Genomic DNA, 21,444 nt, shown 5'->3' with positions numbered 1-21,444 from the left:
CATTTAAAAAAAAGGGGCAAAGATGCTAAAAATCTAAGGTCCAACTTTATTTTTCCTACGAGTGTTTTGAGATGTCTGCTTCTGGGATTTGGTAATGTTACCTGTTCTTAAGAACAATACAGAAAATGCTTAGTGATGATACTACAGCTTTAGCGAACCTACCTCACAGCTGGCTTGAGAGGATATATACAACTAATTTTGTATTAGTTGTATACAACTAATAGTTGTATACAGTATACAACTATAGTGCCTAGAGCAGTCCAAGTGCTGAATAATCATTTGTTGATTAAAACCAAATTAACCGAAAAACTGTAAACCAAAACTCTGTAAAGAGCTGTACAAATAACACCAGGTATTTATTATGGTAAATCTTTGGAATGTAGCCATACAGTGCGAGTACTGACATGTCCTGGATCACAGTTGTTATTCGTAGCAACTCGTTGTGATACCGAAGTTTGTTCTTCACTTCCTTAGGAAGAAGCCAACTCTCGCAATTGTACAAATTTGAGGCGTTATATCAGGAACATAAAGGAAAAGTCTGATGTTTGAGGATATCCCAGTGTAAATTCTTTTTAACTAAGAGATCACATCCAAATAAGAACTGTCTAAAACTTACTTAATAATTAGTTTCATTTGTCGATAAAATCTTGAAAGATTAATTTTCAGATGTCTTGAGGACGTGGGGTGAGGGCCTTGTATGTCTGATTGAGGCACACGCTGCAATAGAAACACTGAAAACGACCTCGGGCTGGTCTAGCCTCTCAGCCTCTGCTGGGATCTCTGCTGCCCCATCCAGACACATTTATATGATTTCTCGTAAACGTGTCTAGCTCTATATAGTCACTTGCGTGTATTCTGAAAGATTAGTTCTTTCTGTGACTTTTCTAAATACTCTGAAGGTAGTTATGAACCTTGGAGGCTGGTCAAAGAAACTTGGAATTACAGGCGTTTTTAAAGATTAATAAATCATGGTCACTTTGATTCTGTTATCACTTTTGGGGGAGAGGGTATCTAATAAGCATTTCAGATAATAAAACTGGCTGAACTTATTCTAGTAGGACATGTAATCAAATTTGGGGATTGTTGAGAATATTAATCAGCTGAAATACGGCTCCTAGAACCATAACATCGAGTCTCTAGTTAGATTTATAATCCTAAACTTTGCCATTCAAAGAATTTTAAAATTGAATTCTCAGTTGTATGGTTAAAAAAAGCAGTTAAATATTTTACTACTTCATTAAGGGCTTTTAAAATAAATCCGATAGAGGAAAGGAAAATAAATACCTGTGTATGCATTGTGTAACCATGAAGAGCCACAAATAGCGATACAGAATGGACAGTTTCTGAAACAGGTATGTTGCACATACTGCAGTTACTGGTGGGAAACCGATAACCAGCGAGTAGTGTTTTCTTAGATCTACTCCCACCGCCAACCCCCCAATACACCTTTCCTCATGAACATTAAATAGGCATTTTATACCTTGTTAAATTCTGTTGTATAATGCAAAGGAAAACAAAAGCGTTCAAATAATCATAAATTCTACATTACAGGTTGTATTTAGATGTAGAACTAGAAGAGACAGGATAAATGCAAATGAAGAGGAATATAGCACACCAAGCTTCTAAATGGTTCATGCTTTTGCAAAAAGAAAAATGAGGTATGGAGAAAAGTGTTTCACCTTTGTTATAAAAATTAAACTAAGGTCGAAGTAAACACTGTTCAATTTAAATTGCTTTCTTTAAAAAAGAAATTGATTACAGTTTAAAATCACAGAAAACTCAGATTTAATAACACTAAGCATACATGGAATAATAGGTTCACTTAGCAGTTGCTGTGGTTCATTTCACTTATAAGAGACAAATATTTTTAAAGTACTCAATGGCAACAGTGAAAGCCCTCTCTCGCCCTGACAGGAATGGATTTGCTGTATTTCTGCTAAACAGAATTAACCATCCTTGGAAAGATTTTAATCCAGTACTGAATTGTTTATAAAATGCCCTGTTATCTACTGTAATGTATTGTAAGTAGTCAAATTCTGTATATACTGCTATTTTCTGTGTCTGTTCATTGTAGTGAACTTTTATGTGTATTAGTGAAATAAATTTTCAGCTTTCATGTTGTTTCCTATAAGTATTAAGATACTTTCCGCTCTTACAGGAGAATAACAAACTTGGTGATGTCTTCGCTTCCGAGGCAACCCAAAAACTAGCTGTTCTGAAAAGGTCGGTGCGTGCTGTGAAGGCGGAGTGAAATTACTCTTGTCATCTCGTAAGCGAGACACCCCTCTGCCATTCCCCTTCAAAACCACAGGTTTTTTACTGGATATTCACAACTTTTGCACCACCATCAGTCAGTAATTTCCCAGGTGCCTTTATTTTTAGACATTATAGAACTTAAATACTGAGTCAAGAAGACTGATAAAATATAAAACATTTTCTGCTGAGCCACATTTGTAGGCAAGCATTTTCAGTGTCTATGTTCTGAGGAAGTCCATTATAGATCCATCTGCATAGGTATATTTTTCCATGTGTATATATACACGTTATTTTTTATTTAGTTACAGGAAAAACTTGTAGCTGTAACTCTGACTCTCATCCTCTATCACTTACTCTTCCACTCATTACCTAAATCTTGGATTTCTTTGCAGTGCTGTGCACAATCCACCTAAACCCCCAGGCAGTCCCGTCAGGAAGTTCTTGCTCAGAAAGCCCTCAACACACAGCGAGGTATCACTTCCCTCTCACAACTTCTGCGCATCGCGGACAGAGTGTGTCTGATGACTCAGCAGTGTACTTCCAACAGCGAGGGCATTTTTCCTTGGTAGTTGGCATGACAATTACTTTATATGAAGACTCTTCACGAATATCACCACCTATGAAAGAAAAACACGTGAAGAGTATTTTTCATAGGCCACTGAACTTGTACAACTCTTTATTTTTTAATTGGTAGGCAGGTGCTCCTTTTTCAAAGCTTCCTCCTTCCTGCCTTGGAAAATACTGCTTCGTTTGCACATTTGTACATAAACAAACAGCCAAGACAGTGGACTCACTCACTCATATACAACCTGACTGACTGGGGAGAGATGAGGAATCTGAGACCCTGAGAGACCGATTTTTCCACAGGTCACTGAGTTCTGTATCTACTCAGGCAGAGCAGGCCTTCTAGCTCTTCATCTGGGTACAGTTCTGATAAATTACACTGCCTCTCCAGCTACGTACTGGTTTAAGAATTTTAAAAAGAGCCAAATTAGACTGACAATGGCAGTGTCCCCACATTAAACTTCTTGGTTTGGACAAAAGGAAACAAAAACTTCTCCACAATGAATAGACCTCAGACTGGTAATGTACAGTAAAGAAAGTAAATTATTTTCTAGTCATTGCACAGAGAATGTAGATTAACATTTTGAAAAGCAAATTAAGCCAGAAGCTACTACATGGTCAATGCTGCCAGGCCTCAGATTTCAACCGACGCCTCCCACCTCCTGCTGGTACCTAAAAGCTATTATGAAAAGCACAGACAGCATCACTTTTCCCAAAATAGCTGCATGTTTTTCTCTCTTAACATTACTTGGCCTCCTTTCCATCAACGAGAATGAATTAAGTTGACAAAATCCCCTATCAAACAAATAACTACAAAATGCTTATATCAGTGTGGGAATGAGTTCAATAAAACTTCCTTGATTCTTCATTAACAGTGGCTACATGACACTTTAATTTGGGGTGAGCATAATAAGAAATTTTAGACTCAACAGTGGGGAAGGGTAGCAGGGCTGGGCAGGACTAAGTATCAAAGGACAGAGGGCACAAAAGTCAACCAAAGTAAGGTAGACTGACTTCACATGCAGTGACAATGACTTATTCCCTCTCCTCCCCCTACCCCTGTGTTCCTAAGATCGGCAGGTACGGCACTTTGAGAGCTAGTTTTGAAACCTGACCATTGTTGACACTGCTTCCATAGAAAACCGTATTCCAAGTGTATATGTGCCTTTAGAATACAAGTAGTCCACTGCAGAGCTGGAGATGACCTATAATTATCATTCAGTTCCCCAGATACCGCTGTTACTCTCACATCCTTCTTACCTTCTAGGTTGATTAGAAATGTCCCTTTAAGCTCAGTGACATCTGCAGTTACTGCTCGTGGTTCCTGAGAAAGCAAAGTTGTCTGGGACGCCATCATTAATTCATTCAGCTGAGAGGTGCTGGAAGTCTCCTCAGCCTGTAGCATCTGGGCACGAGCATTTGCAAGTTACTATCTATCTAAATTAAGCTGTTACCATAAACAGGTTATAAAAAGAGATGCTGCAAGTTCTTGTGTTTGGTGAGGAACCCTTTGGGACCATTACCTCCTGAGCTAATACTATTAAATAAATCAATTCTTACTAGTATAAAAAGGTAATAACTAAAAACTTCTAATTAATTATATTGATTGAGAATACACTGGAAGCCAGGCACTTCACTTTGCTAGATGGCTAAATGTCCATCCAGTATTTGTAATGATCACAAAACAGCTACAGTGTTTTTTATCCCCATTTTACAAGTGAGGAAGCTTGCTCAGAGAGGTTAACTTGCCAGGCGTTCCCGACCAGTAAACAGTGCAGCTGCAGTTCCAGCCCAGGTCTGTCCACCTCAGAGCCCATACTTCTTCCCTGTATCATGCTTCCTACAGTAGGAGAGGGGTTAAGATACTATCTAAACAAGGATCTGCTTTTAGCAGTGTAGACCAATGGTGACAATCTGAGTAATGCACAGAGCTCTTCTGAAGCACACAATCTGGATATCTGATAAGCACTCTTACATTTTTTGTTGTAATTTCCATCTTCAAAACGAGTGTGTGAGCTAAGTAATACAAAATTCCTTAAGGAAAAAAAAAATCAGCTCATGACAAAACAGGAGATTCAGAGATTAATTTGGTTTTAACAAATTCATACAGTTAGTAACTGACAGATCCAGGACTCCATTAGCTAGTGTAATTCCTAAGAAAAGTACATTCACATTTTTGAAAATCCCAAAGTATTTTTTTTACAATATAAATGATCCAAGCAAGCTGCATTGTTTTCAGCTTATTACTCAGACCTAATGAAGTCAAAGGAAACATGACATGTAGGGGAAAAGCCCAGTACTAGGCTGTGTGGCCCCAGCCAGGTCACAGCTTCAATGGGGCTCAGTTTCCTGGCTCATAAAATGGAGTCATCAGCTTCCCAGCTTGTAAATTTTAAAATGTGAACATCTTACCAAATTCTGTTATCTGATCAACAGTCTTATACCTACTGGCTATGTCAAGCCTCAAATCTTAATCAATTTAATTATATTAAAAGTTTAAATTGAAGTGCCAACCAAACGAGATGGTCATTTTTTAGTAAACTATGATACCAGTAAAACTTTCTTAAAAAACATATTCACTACCAATTTTCTTCTCAAACGTTAAAACTAGAGAAAAATCTTGAGTCTATGTTAAGCTATAAGTCAGTCTGCCCAATCAACCCCTAAGAATCCCAAGAAGAAACTTCTGATGGCCCTTTTGAAAATTAAAAAATAGGATGAATGCTTTGAGATGACATGATAATTTGCTGGAGCAAATGAATTTTCTTCAGATCTCATGAGAAAAAGATAAAAAATATTTTTTGGGATTTGTTTTGAATCTGGTCCAGATGAACAAAATTCTCAAAAGCTCCTGATTTTTGTGTATTCTGATACGACTGCCATATTGTCTAATTAGCCCTGAGGGCTTACATTTCAAATAGAACTTTATTACACCTTCCCATCCCAACCTAAAAAATAAGTAGCAACAGTACATGTTTCATAAGAGAAGAAAAAGGAAGCACAGAGAAGTTGGAAACAAAGAATCAGTGATTAGTATTAGGATTAGAAAACAGAAATCCTAATTTATAAATTTTTTAAAATATATTATTTACACTGAGATTTTTTAAAACTAAATTTCACATGAAGCTGTATGATATGAATGAACACCATTTCAAAAGGAACAAATTTCTGCTTACTTCTATTATCTCAAAAAGCAGTCCAGGCTCAATCACAATGATAACCTCATACTCAGCTGCATTTCTGCCAGGGATGCTTCCAAGAAATGAATCTCTCATTGCACATGCACTCTCTATTGCTTCTTCCAGTCCAGGCTTCTTCCAGATAGAACTGGTTCTAATCCATCCAGTACGAAAAACACTCTTGGGTTCTTATAAAAAAAAAAAAAGTTAACCAATTTACATATATTTTAAACTGTATATAAAGCTCAAACCATTAAATATTTACTATGCATGGAAAATAATTATTATTTATGACAATTAGCACGGAGCCATCCTAAATGCTTACCAAACATTTATATCAACATTTGGAAATGTAAACAAAGGATAAAGATATACAGTGAGATCTCAAAGGATGCCTAGAAGAAAATAAAATAGAAATATCCCAATATTACAGTAGTTGTCTCTGGGTTATAAGTAAGATCATGAGTGACTTTTGTCCTCTTTCTAAAATTGTTATACAGTTTCTAATTTTCTGTAAGCTTATTAATACAACCAGACAGAAAAAACTATTATAAAAATATTCACAGGCACTATATGTTTGTTTTAGTAAAAGCCTAAAATATATTTCTGACATTTACAAAGGTATTTAAGAAAAAGTGATTTCTCAATATAGTCAAGCTGCTAATACATTTCAGAAAGCACTTTAAGGTGGCATGAAGACCACGCTGAAATTCATCCTACTCCACACACAGGTGCAGAAACTACTAAATGATCGAGATGAAAAATGATCGAGGCCACAAAACAGTCACTGTAGGTGAATAAGTGCCTCTTTTGTGAAGTAGGTAAAATGAGAAGCTGCACCCTTAGCCAGGGTCTTTCTCATTCAGAGAACAAATCAAGTATTTCTTACCTTTAATGTAAGGTACGTACAGGAATACCTCTTCAGCCAAGTGAGGAAGAATGGGAGCAAAAGAACGAACCATTACATCCAAAATTTCGGCTAACGCAGTCTGACAAGAGCGTCGTTTGGGATCATCTGCATTTTCACAATAAAGCCTGTTGAAGAACAACTTACTGAGCGGTTGGCAACACTTTGTACACGATGACTGCCAAGATGGGATCTGCCTCAGGCTGAGTTCATTCTGACAGTGCCTAAGCTTATGGCTCCAACGTCTTATAATTAAAGGATAAAATATTCCATCATACAACTTTATTTTTTTTTTTTATTTATTTTTGTGTGTGCTGGGTCTTTGTTTCTGTATGAGGGCTTTCTCCAGTTGCGGCGAGCGGGGGCCACTCACTGTCACAGCCTCTCCCGTTGCGGAGCACAGGCTCCAGACGCGCAGGCTCAGTAGTTGTGGCTCACAGGCCCAGCCGCTCCGCGGCATGTGGGACCTTCCCGGACCGGGGCACGAACCCGTGTCCCCTGCACTGGCAGGCGGATTCTTAACCACTGCGCCACCAGGGAAGCCCCATACAACTTTTTTGATAACATCCTCTATGCCTTCCAAGTGTGCCCACCTCCTCAAAAACTCTCATACCTACGCTATGTCCAATTCTGTTTTTCCGATCAATAACAGCTAGAATCTAGACAACTGTGTTAAAGGAAAATTAATGTTAGTTGAAGGTATTTAAAAATGTGACTCCCCACCCCTGTGACCCTCTCAGTGTGTCAAGGGAAGGACTGGGAGTTACAGTCCCATTGGAAGGTCCCTGAGGTGCGGATAGACTGCGGCTGACACCTCACACTGGCTCAGTTACTGTCACACATAAGAGTCACACCGTGTCGCCTGCATTCTGGAGCAAAACATGAAGACAGCACCAAGCCTGCCTCTAAAAGGGTATCGCTGATGTTATACAATGTCATTATATTAATAACTGGCTGAATACTTTTGAGAAATATCCCCCTCAAGGTCAGCAAACTCCTGAGGACAAGCAATACGTTCGCTACCTCATATTCACAGCTAGTACTTACTGAGCACTTACTCTGTCAAACACAGCATTCAGCACATGACTTATATTGTATCTTTTCATTTCCACATTCTGAGACAGGTATTATCATCACCATTTTACAGATTAAAAAACTGAGATTACAGGATAAGTTGCCTCAGCTCATAAAGCTAGTGACAGGATGAAACTTCCTAATCAGACTTGACTCAAGAACCCAACTTCTTAATAACGGTACAGGGCAGCCCCTCTTGCTCGCCTCTGCTTTCCAACATCTGCCAAGCAGCACAGACGTTCAAGCAGTGTTTGCTGAGTATTTCAATATTCAGTCATACATACCTATCTTTGATTATGCTGAAATAAAAGTTGGAGAGTTCTCTGGTATAAAATGCTCGTAATAGCCGAACAACTTTTCCAAAGTCATACTGCTTATATGAATCGGTAATCTAGGGAACAAAGCCAAAATAAATTTGGAAGCTGGGATAAGCAAATAAAAATGCAAGTCATCATGAGCAAAATTTGTTCCTTTTCAAAATATGTTTCAAAGGCAGACAAATACAAAACCGGCAAAACGCGAGAGCACTTAAGCATCTTTAAAACATCATTTCTGGATATGAAAGTCACCATCCTCAGAAAACACTGAATAGTCTACCCTGAAAACTACAAAAGAACACACACCAAATGAAAAGATCAGGTTTTAAATGATGAAGCCACACCATTTTAAAACAGCAAAGAGTTTAAGTTACCAATGTTCCTTCATTTATGCCTGAAAAGTAAAATTGGGCGAAAATCTGCATGTACGACTCTTAAGGGTATGTGGAAGCAATTCTAATTTTTGAGAAAACACAAAATATCTGTGTTTATATATGAGAGGATATCTTATAAGACAACATAGGAATCATCGTTTCAGTTATTTCTATACTTTTGAGATGTTTATTTCTATACTTCTGCAGTTAAATAAAGTACAACTCTATTTTATTCCTTCCTATTAAAGAAATACATGGAACTGATTTCAAGAGAAAAATGTGGTCTGAGGGGAGGCCTGGGCCTACTGCTGCCACCAGGTACTCCTGTAGTCTTTTGAGAGACCAGGAAAGAAATCATAAGACTTCATACCTAATCAACCTAGGACCATGTGGAATTTATCAACTTTTTTTTTTTTTTTTTTTTTTTTGCAGTACGCAGGCCCCTCACTGTTGTGGCCTCTCCCGTTGCGGAGCACAGGCTCCAGATGCGCAGGCTTAGTGGCCATGGCTCACGGGCCCAGCCGCTCCATGGCCTGTGGGATCTTCCTGGATCGGGGCACGAACCCGTGTCCCCTGCATCGGCTGGCAGACTCTCAACCACTGCGCCACCAGGGAAGCCCAAGTATAACTTTTTTTAGTGCTTTTAGATACTATTTCTAACAAGGAATGCTCCACTCGTGTACAACCCAAATTTCAACATACAACTGTGCTATTTCCAAAAGCTTATAAATGCACACTTACCTTGTTTGCTAAATCCTGCAGTAAGTGTAGCATATACTGGTCTATGAAATACATATTGTTAACAGGGACAGAATCTGTTTCTGGGTTGAAACCAGCCACATTTCCCAAAAGAAAGCGGAGAGTATTCCTAAGCTATAAATATTGAGGAAAAAAATATACAGTCAAAAAATATATGAGTCCTTCAATTATTACTGAAAAATTATTTTCTTTCTCTATAATTTTTATCCAACTCATGTTACTTTCTTAATGGGATACTTTGTTATATCATTCCTATAATAAGACTACAAATGCAGAAAACAAACTCATTTCAAAAGCTCAGTTGCAGAAACAACCACTGTACTTTATACATAAAAACTGAATTTTCATTATATTTCTTTAAAATCTAAGGGCAAATCGCCTTTCAGTGGCCCAAGTTTGTTCATCTGTGTCGGTAAGAATGTTGTGTAGGTAAAAATAAATGGAATAAATGTGCACAGTCATTGAGCACATAAAAAGTGTACAAAATTCGTATAATTTCATATTATATTAAAGTATAAAAAGACAGTGTATAAAATTATCAGCATTACTACTTATATTTTTAAACAAATAAATTAGCACAGGATATTTTTAAAAGCTCATAACATGTGGAGAACTCATTTTCATTCAGTTGTGAAGTGCCAACAAAAATGTGCCTCATTATTTTTTAACAACGACTCAGTAAACTTTTCATTCGGGAATAGTACATAATAGAAAGAGTAGTGACTCTGACCTTGCTAATATCATCTCTGGCAGCATTCAGTACAGATGGACTAATTATCACTTCAGTGAAGACATTGGACTCAGCGACCCACCAGCGAAGGACATCAGCACCATAGGGAGGCTCTTTGCTTTGATCCTTTTCATTGAAGGAAAAAACATATAAACATATAAATGGCTTTCGATTACAATTTGGTGAACAGAGGCTTTACGTAAGACTCCTATTCAGAAATGTTTGAGCAAAATGTAAGCATAAAATATAACCGTACTGTAACAAAATAAGGGCTAACGATCTCAGAGATCAGGCTGAATCTAAAACAACAAAACTGGAAATAGGGAGAGTTCGGCCTGCAGTCTTGTTCAGTGGCTTCCTGTCATGTCTGTAAACAGCCACTACAGCAGGTGGACAGAGTACTGCCCCAGATGCGTCTGTGATGGGGGAGCGGGCTGGGGGAGGGGAAGGATTGCTTTTCCCTCGCAATATTCCCAAGCTACTCCAACAAAGAGCGTTGATTACTGGACACTAGGAGGGCAGTAAAAAGCCAAGGGAGTAAAATAACAGAGAAGGGCTTTCTTTTCTGAAAGCAACTCCAAAATAAACCAAAGTATCAGCAACCCCAGACTGATGTTCATTAATGACTTGCTTTAAAGTGTATCATTTCCAAGAATATAACAACATTCATTCATTCATTCATTTACTCATGGCTGCGTGGCTTGCGGGATCTCAGTTCCCTGACCAGGGATCGAACCTGGGCCCCCAGAGGGAAAGCGCCAAGTCCTAACCACGGGGCCTCCAGGGAATTCCCTGAAACATGCATTTAGAAGATGCAATCTAATTTTTTTCCTATACTGTTTCTGTTTAACTGTAAAACTACAGTTTATAAAGTTTTAAAGTTCAGACAATTAAAAGAGGGATAGCATGGCTCAGGACCTAACTGGAGATTCAGACCTGAAATGAGTCAAAAGGGCCACAATCCCAACCCTGCCCTTTTTCAAAACAAAAGAAAAAATCACATATCATTTGAGAGTCTAGATTTAAAACATGGTAAAGCATTTGCTATTAGTATAAAAGATAGTTTTGTGAGTTTTTTTTTTTTTTTTTTACATTGAAGTAACTATATTAATGGTTCTGGCTGCCAACTTAGCCTTAAAACAAAAATAAAATGAATTTTTAGGGAACCACCTACTTGTCCTCCATTAATGACAACATCAGGATCAATGACATTCCCGAGAGACTTGGACATCTTTTCTCCCTTTTCTCCAAGGGTAAATCCATGAACAACCACTGTCCTAAGAAAACAAATTAGCTATTATAATAATGAACACAATGATGATGGTCTTTTTGAAGATGACTCACAGCTTAAAAAGAGTAACTTAGTTTGACATAAAAATCTTTTTTCTTGACAAATTATGTATGAAAACTTTTCTTCAAAGTCTGACTCTCACCTACTTGTTTATCCTGATAAATAGTAAGCTCTCTTATACACAAAATTTTTATGTTTACATTCACTAAACAATTATCTCCTGAGCATCTATTATGTACTGATTTTGAACATTAAAACTAACCAGGAAAAAGTATGTCTTAAAAAATTATCTTCAGAAGGACAATTTGAGAGAAATATATATCTGCTGTTCTATCGGCTTTTAAAAGCATGTTATACAAGAAACATAAAACATGCAAATTGTGAGATGGGTTTTCACTTTAAGATAGCAAAAATCTTAAGTTATTAAAGAATCTTTCTGATGAGAACCTCCATTCACATATTTGAATAAGGAAAAGCTATTCTCTGTAACTAAATAAGAATCCCTAATTTAATAAAATTCACTAAAGAAATATTTCCATCCATTAGCCACTTGTGGAAATTACAAATGTAAGGATATCTGACTGAGGCTGTCCTCAGTCAAGCTAGAATATCCTTCTCCACATCCATCGTGTGGGTTTCTCCACTACTCCAGTCAATGCCGGTTTTACCTCTTCTAGGAATTATGACCTGTATTAGAGTGACAAGGCTTCTTTGTATTGCTGTCTCCATTTCTGTTTTTTTTTTTTTTTTTTTTTTTTACTTCAAACCTATTTCTCTCCTGAGATTGCAGACTATAAGCTAATTAAGGGCAGTGTTTTATCATATACATATTATTCAGTACAGTGCTTCACACACTGGCGAGTATTCAGTAGAAATACTCAACTGTGTGCTGACTTGTTTAGCTCAGGTGTAATACTTACTTAAAAGGTGATTTATTCCTTGCTGCCACACTTGTTAATAAGGAAGACTGAAACCAACCCCCAAGCTGGTCTTTTCCTTCCAAGTACAAATCTGCTCTTTGGTCAGTACCTCAAAAATAAATATGAAAAAACAAATTTAAGTTAATTAAATAGGAAAATGGAAATGAATATTTATCAAGGTATTAAAATATTAAAAGTAATCATGTTACTTATTTCTTGTGTCATGCTATACCCAATGGCTAGGTTGCATTCACTTGGGCTGTTACCCTCACTGCCAATTTATTAATCAAGATAAAGAAAATAAACCTTGGAGTATGATCTCCCAAACCACAGATAACTAAAATATTATCTAAATTAGGGACTGATTCATATTAACTACCAATATCAATATTTCCAGTTAAATCTTTTATGAAAATAAACTATTAATTCAACAATTATTTGCTAAGTATCCAATAACTTTATATGTTGTCATTTAATTCTCATAGTAACTCTAGAAAGTAGATATTATTATTATCCCCATTTTACTGATGAGGAAAGTGAGACACTGAGAGATTTTATAACTTGCCCAAGGTTATGCAGACAGTAAGCAGTAGACATGGAGTCTAAATGTAGACCATCTGGCCACGGAGCATATGCACTTAACCAAGATATTAAACAAATTAGGAAAAAATGTCTTATAAAGGGCAAGTTATTAACTTCTAATTTGACAACGACCCAGTCAAAAGATGGGCAAAGCATAAAAAAGCCCTATGAGCCAGGGGTTGAGGCACGAGGTTGGTGGCGGGGCAGGGGAGGAATGGGCAGGCAGAGTGCAGAGGATTTTTAGAGCAGTGAAAATACTCCAAATGATACTATAATGATGGATACATGTCATTATACATTTGTCCAAACAGTAAACCCTAATGTAGACTATCTACTCTGGATGATGATGATGTGTCAAGGTAGGTCCATCCGTTGTAAGAAATGTACCACTCTGGTGGGGGACCTTGACAACAGGGAAGACTGCCTGTGTGAGGGCAGAGGGTACAGGGAGATCTCCGCACCTTCCTCTTCATTTTGCTGTGAACCTAAAACTGCTCTTAAAAAATTAAGTCTTTAAGAAAAAACACGGCAAAAGAAAAGAAAAATGCCGTACAAATAATTTAGCCTCAAATTCGTTAGAACATATATGTACCCAAGCTTGAGAGCTACTTCAGCATTCAACAAATAACAACAGTTAATTCAAGAGTTAAAAATCCGAAATACGGGACCATTTGGCAAACATCATTAAGTAATGATCATTTCAGTCAAAAATCATCAAGGACGCTTAAACACTAGGTGAAAATCTGGTGAGAAAACAGGATATTTCCACAGTCTTAAAGTATCTCTCTACAAGATACGGTTGACCCTTGAACAACACTGGTTTGAAATGTGAGTGCCCACTCACACCCGGAATTTTTTAACGAAATACGTGCTATAGTACTACATGATCTGCTGTTGGCTGAATCCATGGATGTGGAACCACGAATATGGAGGGCCAACTATGAAGTTAGACTTGGACTGCATGGAGGGTTGGTGCCCCTACCAACGTTGTTCAAGGGTCAACTGTACGTATAATAACAATTACGATGGGGAGATGGGGGTGGGGGAGGAGTAACCCTGTAAGAGAAAATGGGCAGGCACCACCTTAACCAAGTGATCAAAGTTAAACATCACCAGCAAAAGACATCATGTGACTTCTGACATGACGCACTGAAAAGGACACAGTATCACTTCTGTGATATTTCTGCCGAAAATGCACAATCTAAATCCAATCATGAGAACACGTCAAAGAAACCCAAGCTGAGGTACTATCTTCTACAAAATAAACCACCTGTACCTTCATGAATGTCAAGTTTATGAAAGACAAGGACAAAATGAGGAGACTAAAGAGATAACTAAATGTCACATGAGATCCTAGATTGGGTCTAGACCCCTTTTTATTTATTTTTTTCTTTTCCCATATAGGACATTACTGGGTGAAATTGGAGTAAGATCTATAGATAGGTAACAGTATGGAATCAGTGCTAATTTCCTGATTTTGGCGTTCATATTGGTTATACAAGAGACTGTCCATGTTTTTAGGAAATACACACTGAAATATTTTGGGATAAAAGAGCATCAAGTCTGCAACTTACCTTTAAATTGTACAGAAAAAAGTTTGTTTATATATCCATATAGAAAAAATATATATAAAGCAAATGTGGCCAGATGTTGACTATGGAAAATCTAGGTGAAGGTATGTACTTCTTTATACTATTCTGTGACTTTTCAGAATAAAAATGGTTTTCAAAAAAAGGAACATGAGGTCTTTGGGGAAGATTACTTCCATATTTTAAACCTAAACTCAGAACTCTAAGAAACCCCCACAATCCCTTTTTATTTTAAAATGATGGTGATTTGCTCTTATGTCCTAACATTGAGGATTCAGTGTTGTAATCCTTATGTGACAAAGAGTATCTGGGTGAAGGTGGGAGACAAAACTGAAATAATGTAATCAAACATTAAATTAGTTAAATTCAACTAACATTATCAAGCACCTAGCAGGCACTGTGCTATCTGCTCTCTTGGAGATGACAGCCAATAGGGTAGATTTTCTGTTAAACAAGAAATAACTATGTTGTTATCAGGGTGAAAACACAGGTTAGCCTAGTCTATGTAGTTAGGAAAGCCTAGGATAATATAAAATGGTAAATGCCTATGCAATGAGAACAAAAATTTTATCCTCGACATCTAGAATGTTACATCTATATCCTACTTTCCTTCTTCCTCTACCAATCTGTAACCATTTAAAGTTTTACAATACCAGTACTTAAACCCCATCCCACCCAAAATGTTAACTTCCTACTGGAGACCACACTTTGGATGTAGCAATAATTAATGAGAAGATTAATAACAGAATACTAGGGGAAATCCTTCTCTGAAATAAGTGGAAAATGAAATAGCAGGAAGTATTCCCAAGAAATTTTCATTTCTTCAGAAAATACCTACTTCTGGCCTAATGAAATGACAGTCCATAATCATGAAATCCAACTAACGTTGTGTCATCTTGGAGAAATCATTGCTTCCAAGCCTCGATTAACACACCTAAAAAAACAAGGGGTTTAAATAATCTCTAAAATCTCTGCCAGCTCTAAAATTTTTAGTTTTAAGAAAGCTGGCTGTTGCCTAAGGACTTACACTATGCCGAATAAAAGCAATTTGAAGACTGCACAGTGGCTAGATTCAGACTGCCTGGGTCCAAATCCTGGTTGTGGCGCTTACTACCCATGAGGCCTTAGCATACATAACCTTTCCATGCTTCCATTTCTTCCTCACTGAAATGAGGATAACACCAAAATCTACTTACAAGGTTGTTCTAGAGATTAAACACGTAATTTAACATGCTTAGGACATAGTAAATACTCAGTAAATGTTAATTATTATTAAGATACATCATAAAGAGCACTTGATAGTTGCTGATGGTATATTTTTTCAAACAGTTTTATATGAAGGAATACTTGCAAAAATGTGATTAGGTATACTAAATTACTTTTAAAATACATGGTCTCTGATTCTGTCCTAGAAACACATGTTGTACCTAATAAAATCAGGCCATTAATAATAGCACAACAAAACAACTAATTCATATTAAGGGTAAAGTCTTGGTGTCTTTCTCATTTCTCATATATGCTGAATTACTGGAATTGGGTAAGGAGCAAAATATCATTCTGGAAAAGGAAGTGTAACCCTAGAAAATTTCTGCAACAAGAGCCTGTCAAGATGGTGTATGAAACCAGAAGAAAAAGATGGAGGTGGGGAAGTTTTGGAGTAGCAAAGCACTGAGTAAGAAATGAAAAGATAAAGTTTATAGGAACTTTCAAAATGAAGATGAGAAGTTTAGTCTTGGATGGTAAGTAATACGAACCACAGTCAAACTCAAGTGCTGGTATACTGTAGAATCATTTAACAACCTCATATAATTAATTACTGGGACTATTTTCTGTTCTAGTAAGTTTATTTTTAGTAATGCTTAATTTTTTTTCTAACAACAAAAAGCACATTCTCACTTTAAGAAACTTGTAAAACAGTAAAGTTCAAGAAAATAAAATCACATATATTCCTGATACCTGGAGATAATCACTTTATTTCAGCATATTTCCTTCCACTATTTTGTCTATGCATACCAATATTTACATGAGTAAATATCCTACATCTTTGTACTCTGCACTTTTAAAAATTTAACACACCCTTAAATAATACTTTCCCATGACCATTTAATGTTCAAAAAATGTTCAGAAACATGACTTAATGGAGGCATATCATTCTATCATATGAATGTATGCCATATCACTTTAGCCATTTTTCTACAGATGGACATTGGGTTGTTGGTCAATGTCATTTACTATTTGAAATAACACTGTAATGAATATCTTCACACATAATTTTTCATCCAGATCTGATTACTTCTATACTACAGAACAGATTCCTATAAGTGGAATCACTCAGTCAAAAGACAGAAAACTACTTCAAAGCTTTTGACGCATAATGTGAAAACCCCTTCTGGTAGGTCTGTGCCAATTTACACTTCCACTAGCAGTGTACAAGAGGGAGAAACGGTACCGTTTTTTTTCTGCCTATTTTTTATCCTTTTTCCTTCCTGCATAGATTTTTTTGTAATTTTATTATTATTATCATTATTTTTTAATATTTTCTTGGCAGCATGTGGATCTTAGTTCCCCAACCAGGGATCAAACCTGTGCCCCTTGCACTGGAAGTGTGTAGTCTTAACCACTGGACCGCCGGGGAAGCCCCTGCATAGATCTTTTAGTGAAAGAAAAATTTAGAACCTTCTTATGGAGGCATAGTATGTTTGGTGTCTTAAAATTCCAGGAAAAGTAGCGATTAACCATGTGGTAAAAAGTATTTCTTTACAATAACTTTCGCTCTTATGAAAATTGTAGGAATTCCCTGGTGGCCTAGTAGTTAGGATTCTAGGCTTTCACTCCTGTGACCCGGGTTCAACCCCTAGTCAGGAAACTGAGATCCCACAAGTTGCCTGCGCAGCCAAAAAAAAAAGTAAAGATTCACGTTTAGAGGAAACAACTGTTCAATACCTCTAGGATTGTGATTTAGGTATGGTAAAAATTTAAAGAATAAACCAACTGCTAAAAAATTACTATCAAAGAGGAATTCGCAAAAAACTGAGTAATCTACAATTTCATTACTAAATTTGTATAATTTTGCTGAATTGATGAATTTTGAGCAAGATTATTATATTGAACTAAGAAGGCAGGTTGTAGAACCAACACAAACATTTGGCAAAACTACTGTTTAATGTACATACATTTAAAAATAATTTAAACAAAAAATAATTGCTAAAAATAATCATTAATTTTTGAAAGTAAGCTATTAGTACTGTATATGTCCTTAAAAGGGTAACTTTAAAAAAAACTTATTTGTAAATCTAAGTTTCTGTTTCAAAAAATGATCTCTTTTCTCTACTTCAAGTTATTTATCTGTTAAAAAGAATCAGAAATGATGTAGAATAAATATTTTAAAACACTAATTACTTCACCAGGTGAATGGATAAACCGTGGTACATCCAGACAATGAAGTATTGTTCAGCACTAAAAAGTAATGAGCTATCAAGCCATGAAAAGACATGGAGGAACCTTGAATACATATTATTAAGTAAATGAAGCCAAAGCGAAAAGGCTACATCCTGTATGACTCCAACTATACCACATTCTGGAAAGGGCAAAATTATGGAGACAGTAAAAAGATCAGTGGCTGCCAGGGGTTAGTAGGGAACAAGGGATGAAAAGGTGGAGCAGAAGATTTGGGGGGGGCCATAAAACTATTCTGTGTGATACATGCCATTATACATTTATCAAAACCCACAGAATGTACATCACCAACAGTGAACTCTAATGTAAACTATGGACCCTGGATGATAACGATTTGTCAACGTGGGGTCATCGAACGTAACAAATAGGCCACCCTGGTGTGGGATGCTGATAATGGGAAGGCTGTGGGGAAGGGGTTCAAGGGGTATGGATTCTCTCTACTTTTCTATTTTTAAAAAATTTTAAACATTAATTAGTTTTATTTTTTAGAATTTTTATTGGAGTATAGTTGCTTTACAATATTGTGTTAGTTTATACTGTACAGCAAAGTGAATCAGCTGTACATATAAGCCCTCTTTGGATTTCCTTCTCACCACAGAGCAATGAGTAGAGTTCCCTGTGCTATACAGTAGGTTCTCATTAGTTACGTATTTTATACATAGTATCAACAGTGTATATATGTCAATCCCAATCTCCCAATTCATCCCACCACCCCCTTTCTTTCCCCTTTGGTATCCATAAGTTGTCGTCTGTGTCTCTATTTCTGCTTTGTAAATAAGATCGTCTATACAAATTTTTTCAAAAAAATAAAGATATTTTTAAAAAAGTTTAAATATTAATTAGTTTTAAATCAATGCAATAATTAATATCTTTGGTTAACATTTAAGGAATGTTTTAGAAATATGGATATGACTTATTACTTATATTTAATTCACTTTAAATGCCATTCCCTTTCAGAAAGTGTTCAAGTTTCAATTTCTTAAGTTTTACTGACCTTGAACTCACTCACAGTGAAACTCACAAAGAACTCACCAGGTACTTGACCTGATGTGAAAACAGAAGCGAAATCTCTTTCACTGCCATAAAATCTGTCACCAAAAAGTAAAACTGGATATGTATGCTATGTAATCACCAAATTCAACTCGTTAAACATTAGTAGATACTGATGAAGACTGGTATCTAAAATTAAGCTCAAAATCAAGCTGATTTTACTTTGCAATAATACACTCTCAAGGAAACATGCAGACATTGAATCATTTCATATTAGACTTGATACAAGCCATCTGAGAATGAAAAGTACAATAAGCCTTCCCAGGAAAGTACATGACTGCTCATTTTGTTTTGGTTTTTAAAGGAAAATCACCTTTGCTTTATGGTTTTTTGAACTATGAATTCACCTAGTATCTGGACTCCTTCCCGCCTCATTCTTTCTGCCTATCTTTTGAGATTTTTTATCATGAAAGAAGAAAAGGGAGGAAAACAGGATGAAATATAAACCAATTAATCTAAGTTACTGATCAATCTCGTAAGTTTTTTATTTTATTTATTCTTTACTTTTTTTGAGGAAGAGGAATATAAGATCTCAGTGAAAAAGCAGAAACTACAGTCTAAAATTGGGTTTGTGGGAATTCCCTGATGGGCCAGTGGTTAGGACTCAGCACTTCCACTGCCGGGGGCCCAGGTTCAATCCCTCGTCGGGGAACTAAGAACCCACAAGCCGCACAGTGCGGCCAAAATGAAATAAAATAAAATAAAATAGGGTTTGTGTATTATCTGTGAAGATAGTTTACTTATGTTCTGGCATCCTCCTATGCATACAACACACATGTTTTAATGGCAAAATGATTTTCTTTCTTTGAATTAATTAGCTATATATGACATGGAAGGGAAAAATGATTTACTGATTAGGTGCATTTTTACCACTAATTTCATCTGATAAACTATTTCTGTCACTGTCAAATATTTGGTTAAGAACAAACTTGAAATAGTACGACTAAACTCTATCTGTACCACCGACAGCAGCACAGATAGGTTTTAATGACAATTTTCACACAGTTTAACAGTCAATGGCTCCAGGTATAATTTGCACGTGCTGCACTTGGTAACATAAAACCACTTTAGAAATGTGGTTTTTTTTGCTGCTACAATGCCAGTAGCAGCAATGCTAGTAGAATTGCTGCTACAATTGTAGCTGCTGCTACAATGCCAGTAGCAGCAATTCTCACCAAGGCTGAAGCAGCTAATGAACTTTGAAATATACTTTATAAGTACTATTTCACATATGGCATATTTATTCTATTTTGAAATTCAGGATGCTGCCCCAAATGTGGTAGGAGGTAACTCTTTATCCTGTTTATAACATAACACTATTTAACCTACCTACCTACGTTCTGTAGTGTTATCTGCTGACATTTTCAATAAAACTTAGGGAAAAAAGTACCTAAACTGGCAATATTTTCTCGAGTATGGTGGGAGAAACGTATGAAATAATAATTCTGAAAATTACTGCATACAATATTATAAAAATTATATTAGATCATTATGAATTTTTATGTACAGTTTAGCTATAATACACAGTAAACACGAATTTCTGTGTATTTTGCTTTTCAAATTTCCTACGCTGAAAGAAAGGCCCAATTAGAGCATTCCTAGCATTTATCTGCTAGGAATCACATTGCTGTCCTCTCAGTAATGAGGTCTACTACCAGAAGTATACCTCAGGTAAAACTTGACCACGATCCCTCTTCATCCCTTTAACAATGGTCAGCTGAACAGGCAAGCTGTTTTCCCACATTCCTTTGCTCCAGAAAGCAAACAGGATCTCCTGGGTAAAAGCCAGCACTCAGCAGCAATGTGAGGACCTATCTGATGCAGCGTTGCTTCCCTGGCACCTCATCCCAGTCTTTAACCTCACAGTGGGGACAAGCTCTATTTCATTTCACTTCTAGCTTCTCACTTAGTATCCTTGAAGGTATCTTCTCACATCCAAACACGTCCTCTGTGTGCCTGCTACTACTCCCTTCTAATTCCTGCCCAATCTCACCTCCCTTTTTATCCACGGAGTCAAAAGCTTCCCCTAACTGTGAGGAAGTAGAAATTAGTCAGCTGTCTGCATAGACAGGGGTAAAGCTGTGAGAAGGTAACAGAGTACAGACGAATGAGAACTGGAAAGCAGGGTACCCGACTTCTAGCCTGACACTAAGCTATGTAACCATCACCTAATTGGACCCTAATCCAATCTCATCTCCTCTTCTGAAAAATGATTGGGTCAGGCTATTTCAGTGATTTCCAAACTTTGTTTTACAGAACTGAGGGCCTTGGGGTCAAGGAGAATGAGCTGACCGAGAGGAGGAAGAAAATTCCCATTTTTATTAATCTTATATATTGTGGTTCTATATAAAAATTTCAAATGGAAAAAAAAAAGTTTAGAAAGCATTGGATTAAAT

General features: G+C 36.7%; 1 protein-coding gene across 1 annotated transcript in view; it reads right to left on the bottom strand.

Annotated features, from left to right (window-relative positions):
• Positions 1 to 2,539: 2,539 nt before the first annotated feature.
• IARS2 (isoleucyl-tRNA synthetase 2, mitochondrial) overlaps positions 2,540 to 21,444 on the bottom strand; it is a 68,383-nt gene continuing 49,478 nt past the window's right edge. Inside the window, exons 15-23 of the mRNA XM_029231056.1 lie at positions 12,372 to 12,480; positions 11,335 to 11,437; positions 10,161 to 10,286; positions 9,413 to 9,544; positions 8,265 to 8,371; positions 6,889 to 7,034; positions 5,997 to 6,187; positions 4,081 to 4,225; positions 2,540 to 2,873 (exon numbers count right to left, since the gene is read on the bottom strand). Coding sequence (XP_029086889.1) covers positions 2,731 to 2,873; positions 4,081 to 4,225; positions 5,997 to 6,187; positions 6,889 to 7,034; positions 8,265 to 8,371; positions 9,413 to 9,544; positions 10,161 to 10,286; positions 11,335 to 11,437; positions 12,372 to 12,480 — 1,202 coding nt within the window. The 3' untranslated portion in view covers positions 2,540 to 2,730. The remainder of the gene's footprint in view (positions 2,874 to 4,080; positions 4,226 to 5,996; positions 6,188 to 6,888; positions 7,035 to 8,264; positions 8,372 to 9,412; positions 9,545 to 10,160; positions 10,287 to 11,334; positions 11,438 to 12,371; positions 12,481 to 21,444) is intronic.

The sequence above is a fragment of the Monodon monoceros genome, unplaced genomic scaffold (assembly GCF_005190385.1).
Source record: "Monodon monoceros isolate NGI ecotype Baffin Bay Population unplaced genomic scaffold, NGI_Narwhal_1 Super_Scaffold_18, whole genome shotgun sequence".
Taxonomy (NCBI): domain Eukaryota; kingdom Metazoa; phylum Chordata; class Mammalia; order Artiodactyla; family Monodontidae; genus Monodon; species Monodon monoceros.
This window is presented reverse-complemented; position numbering and strand designations above follow the sequence as displayed.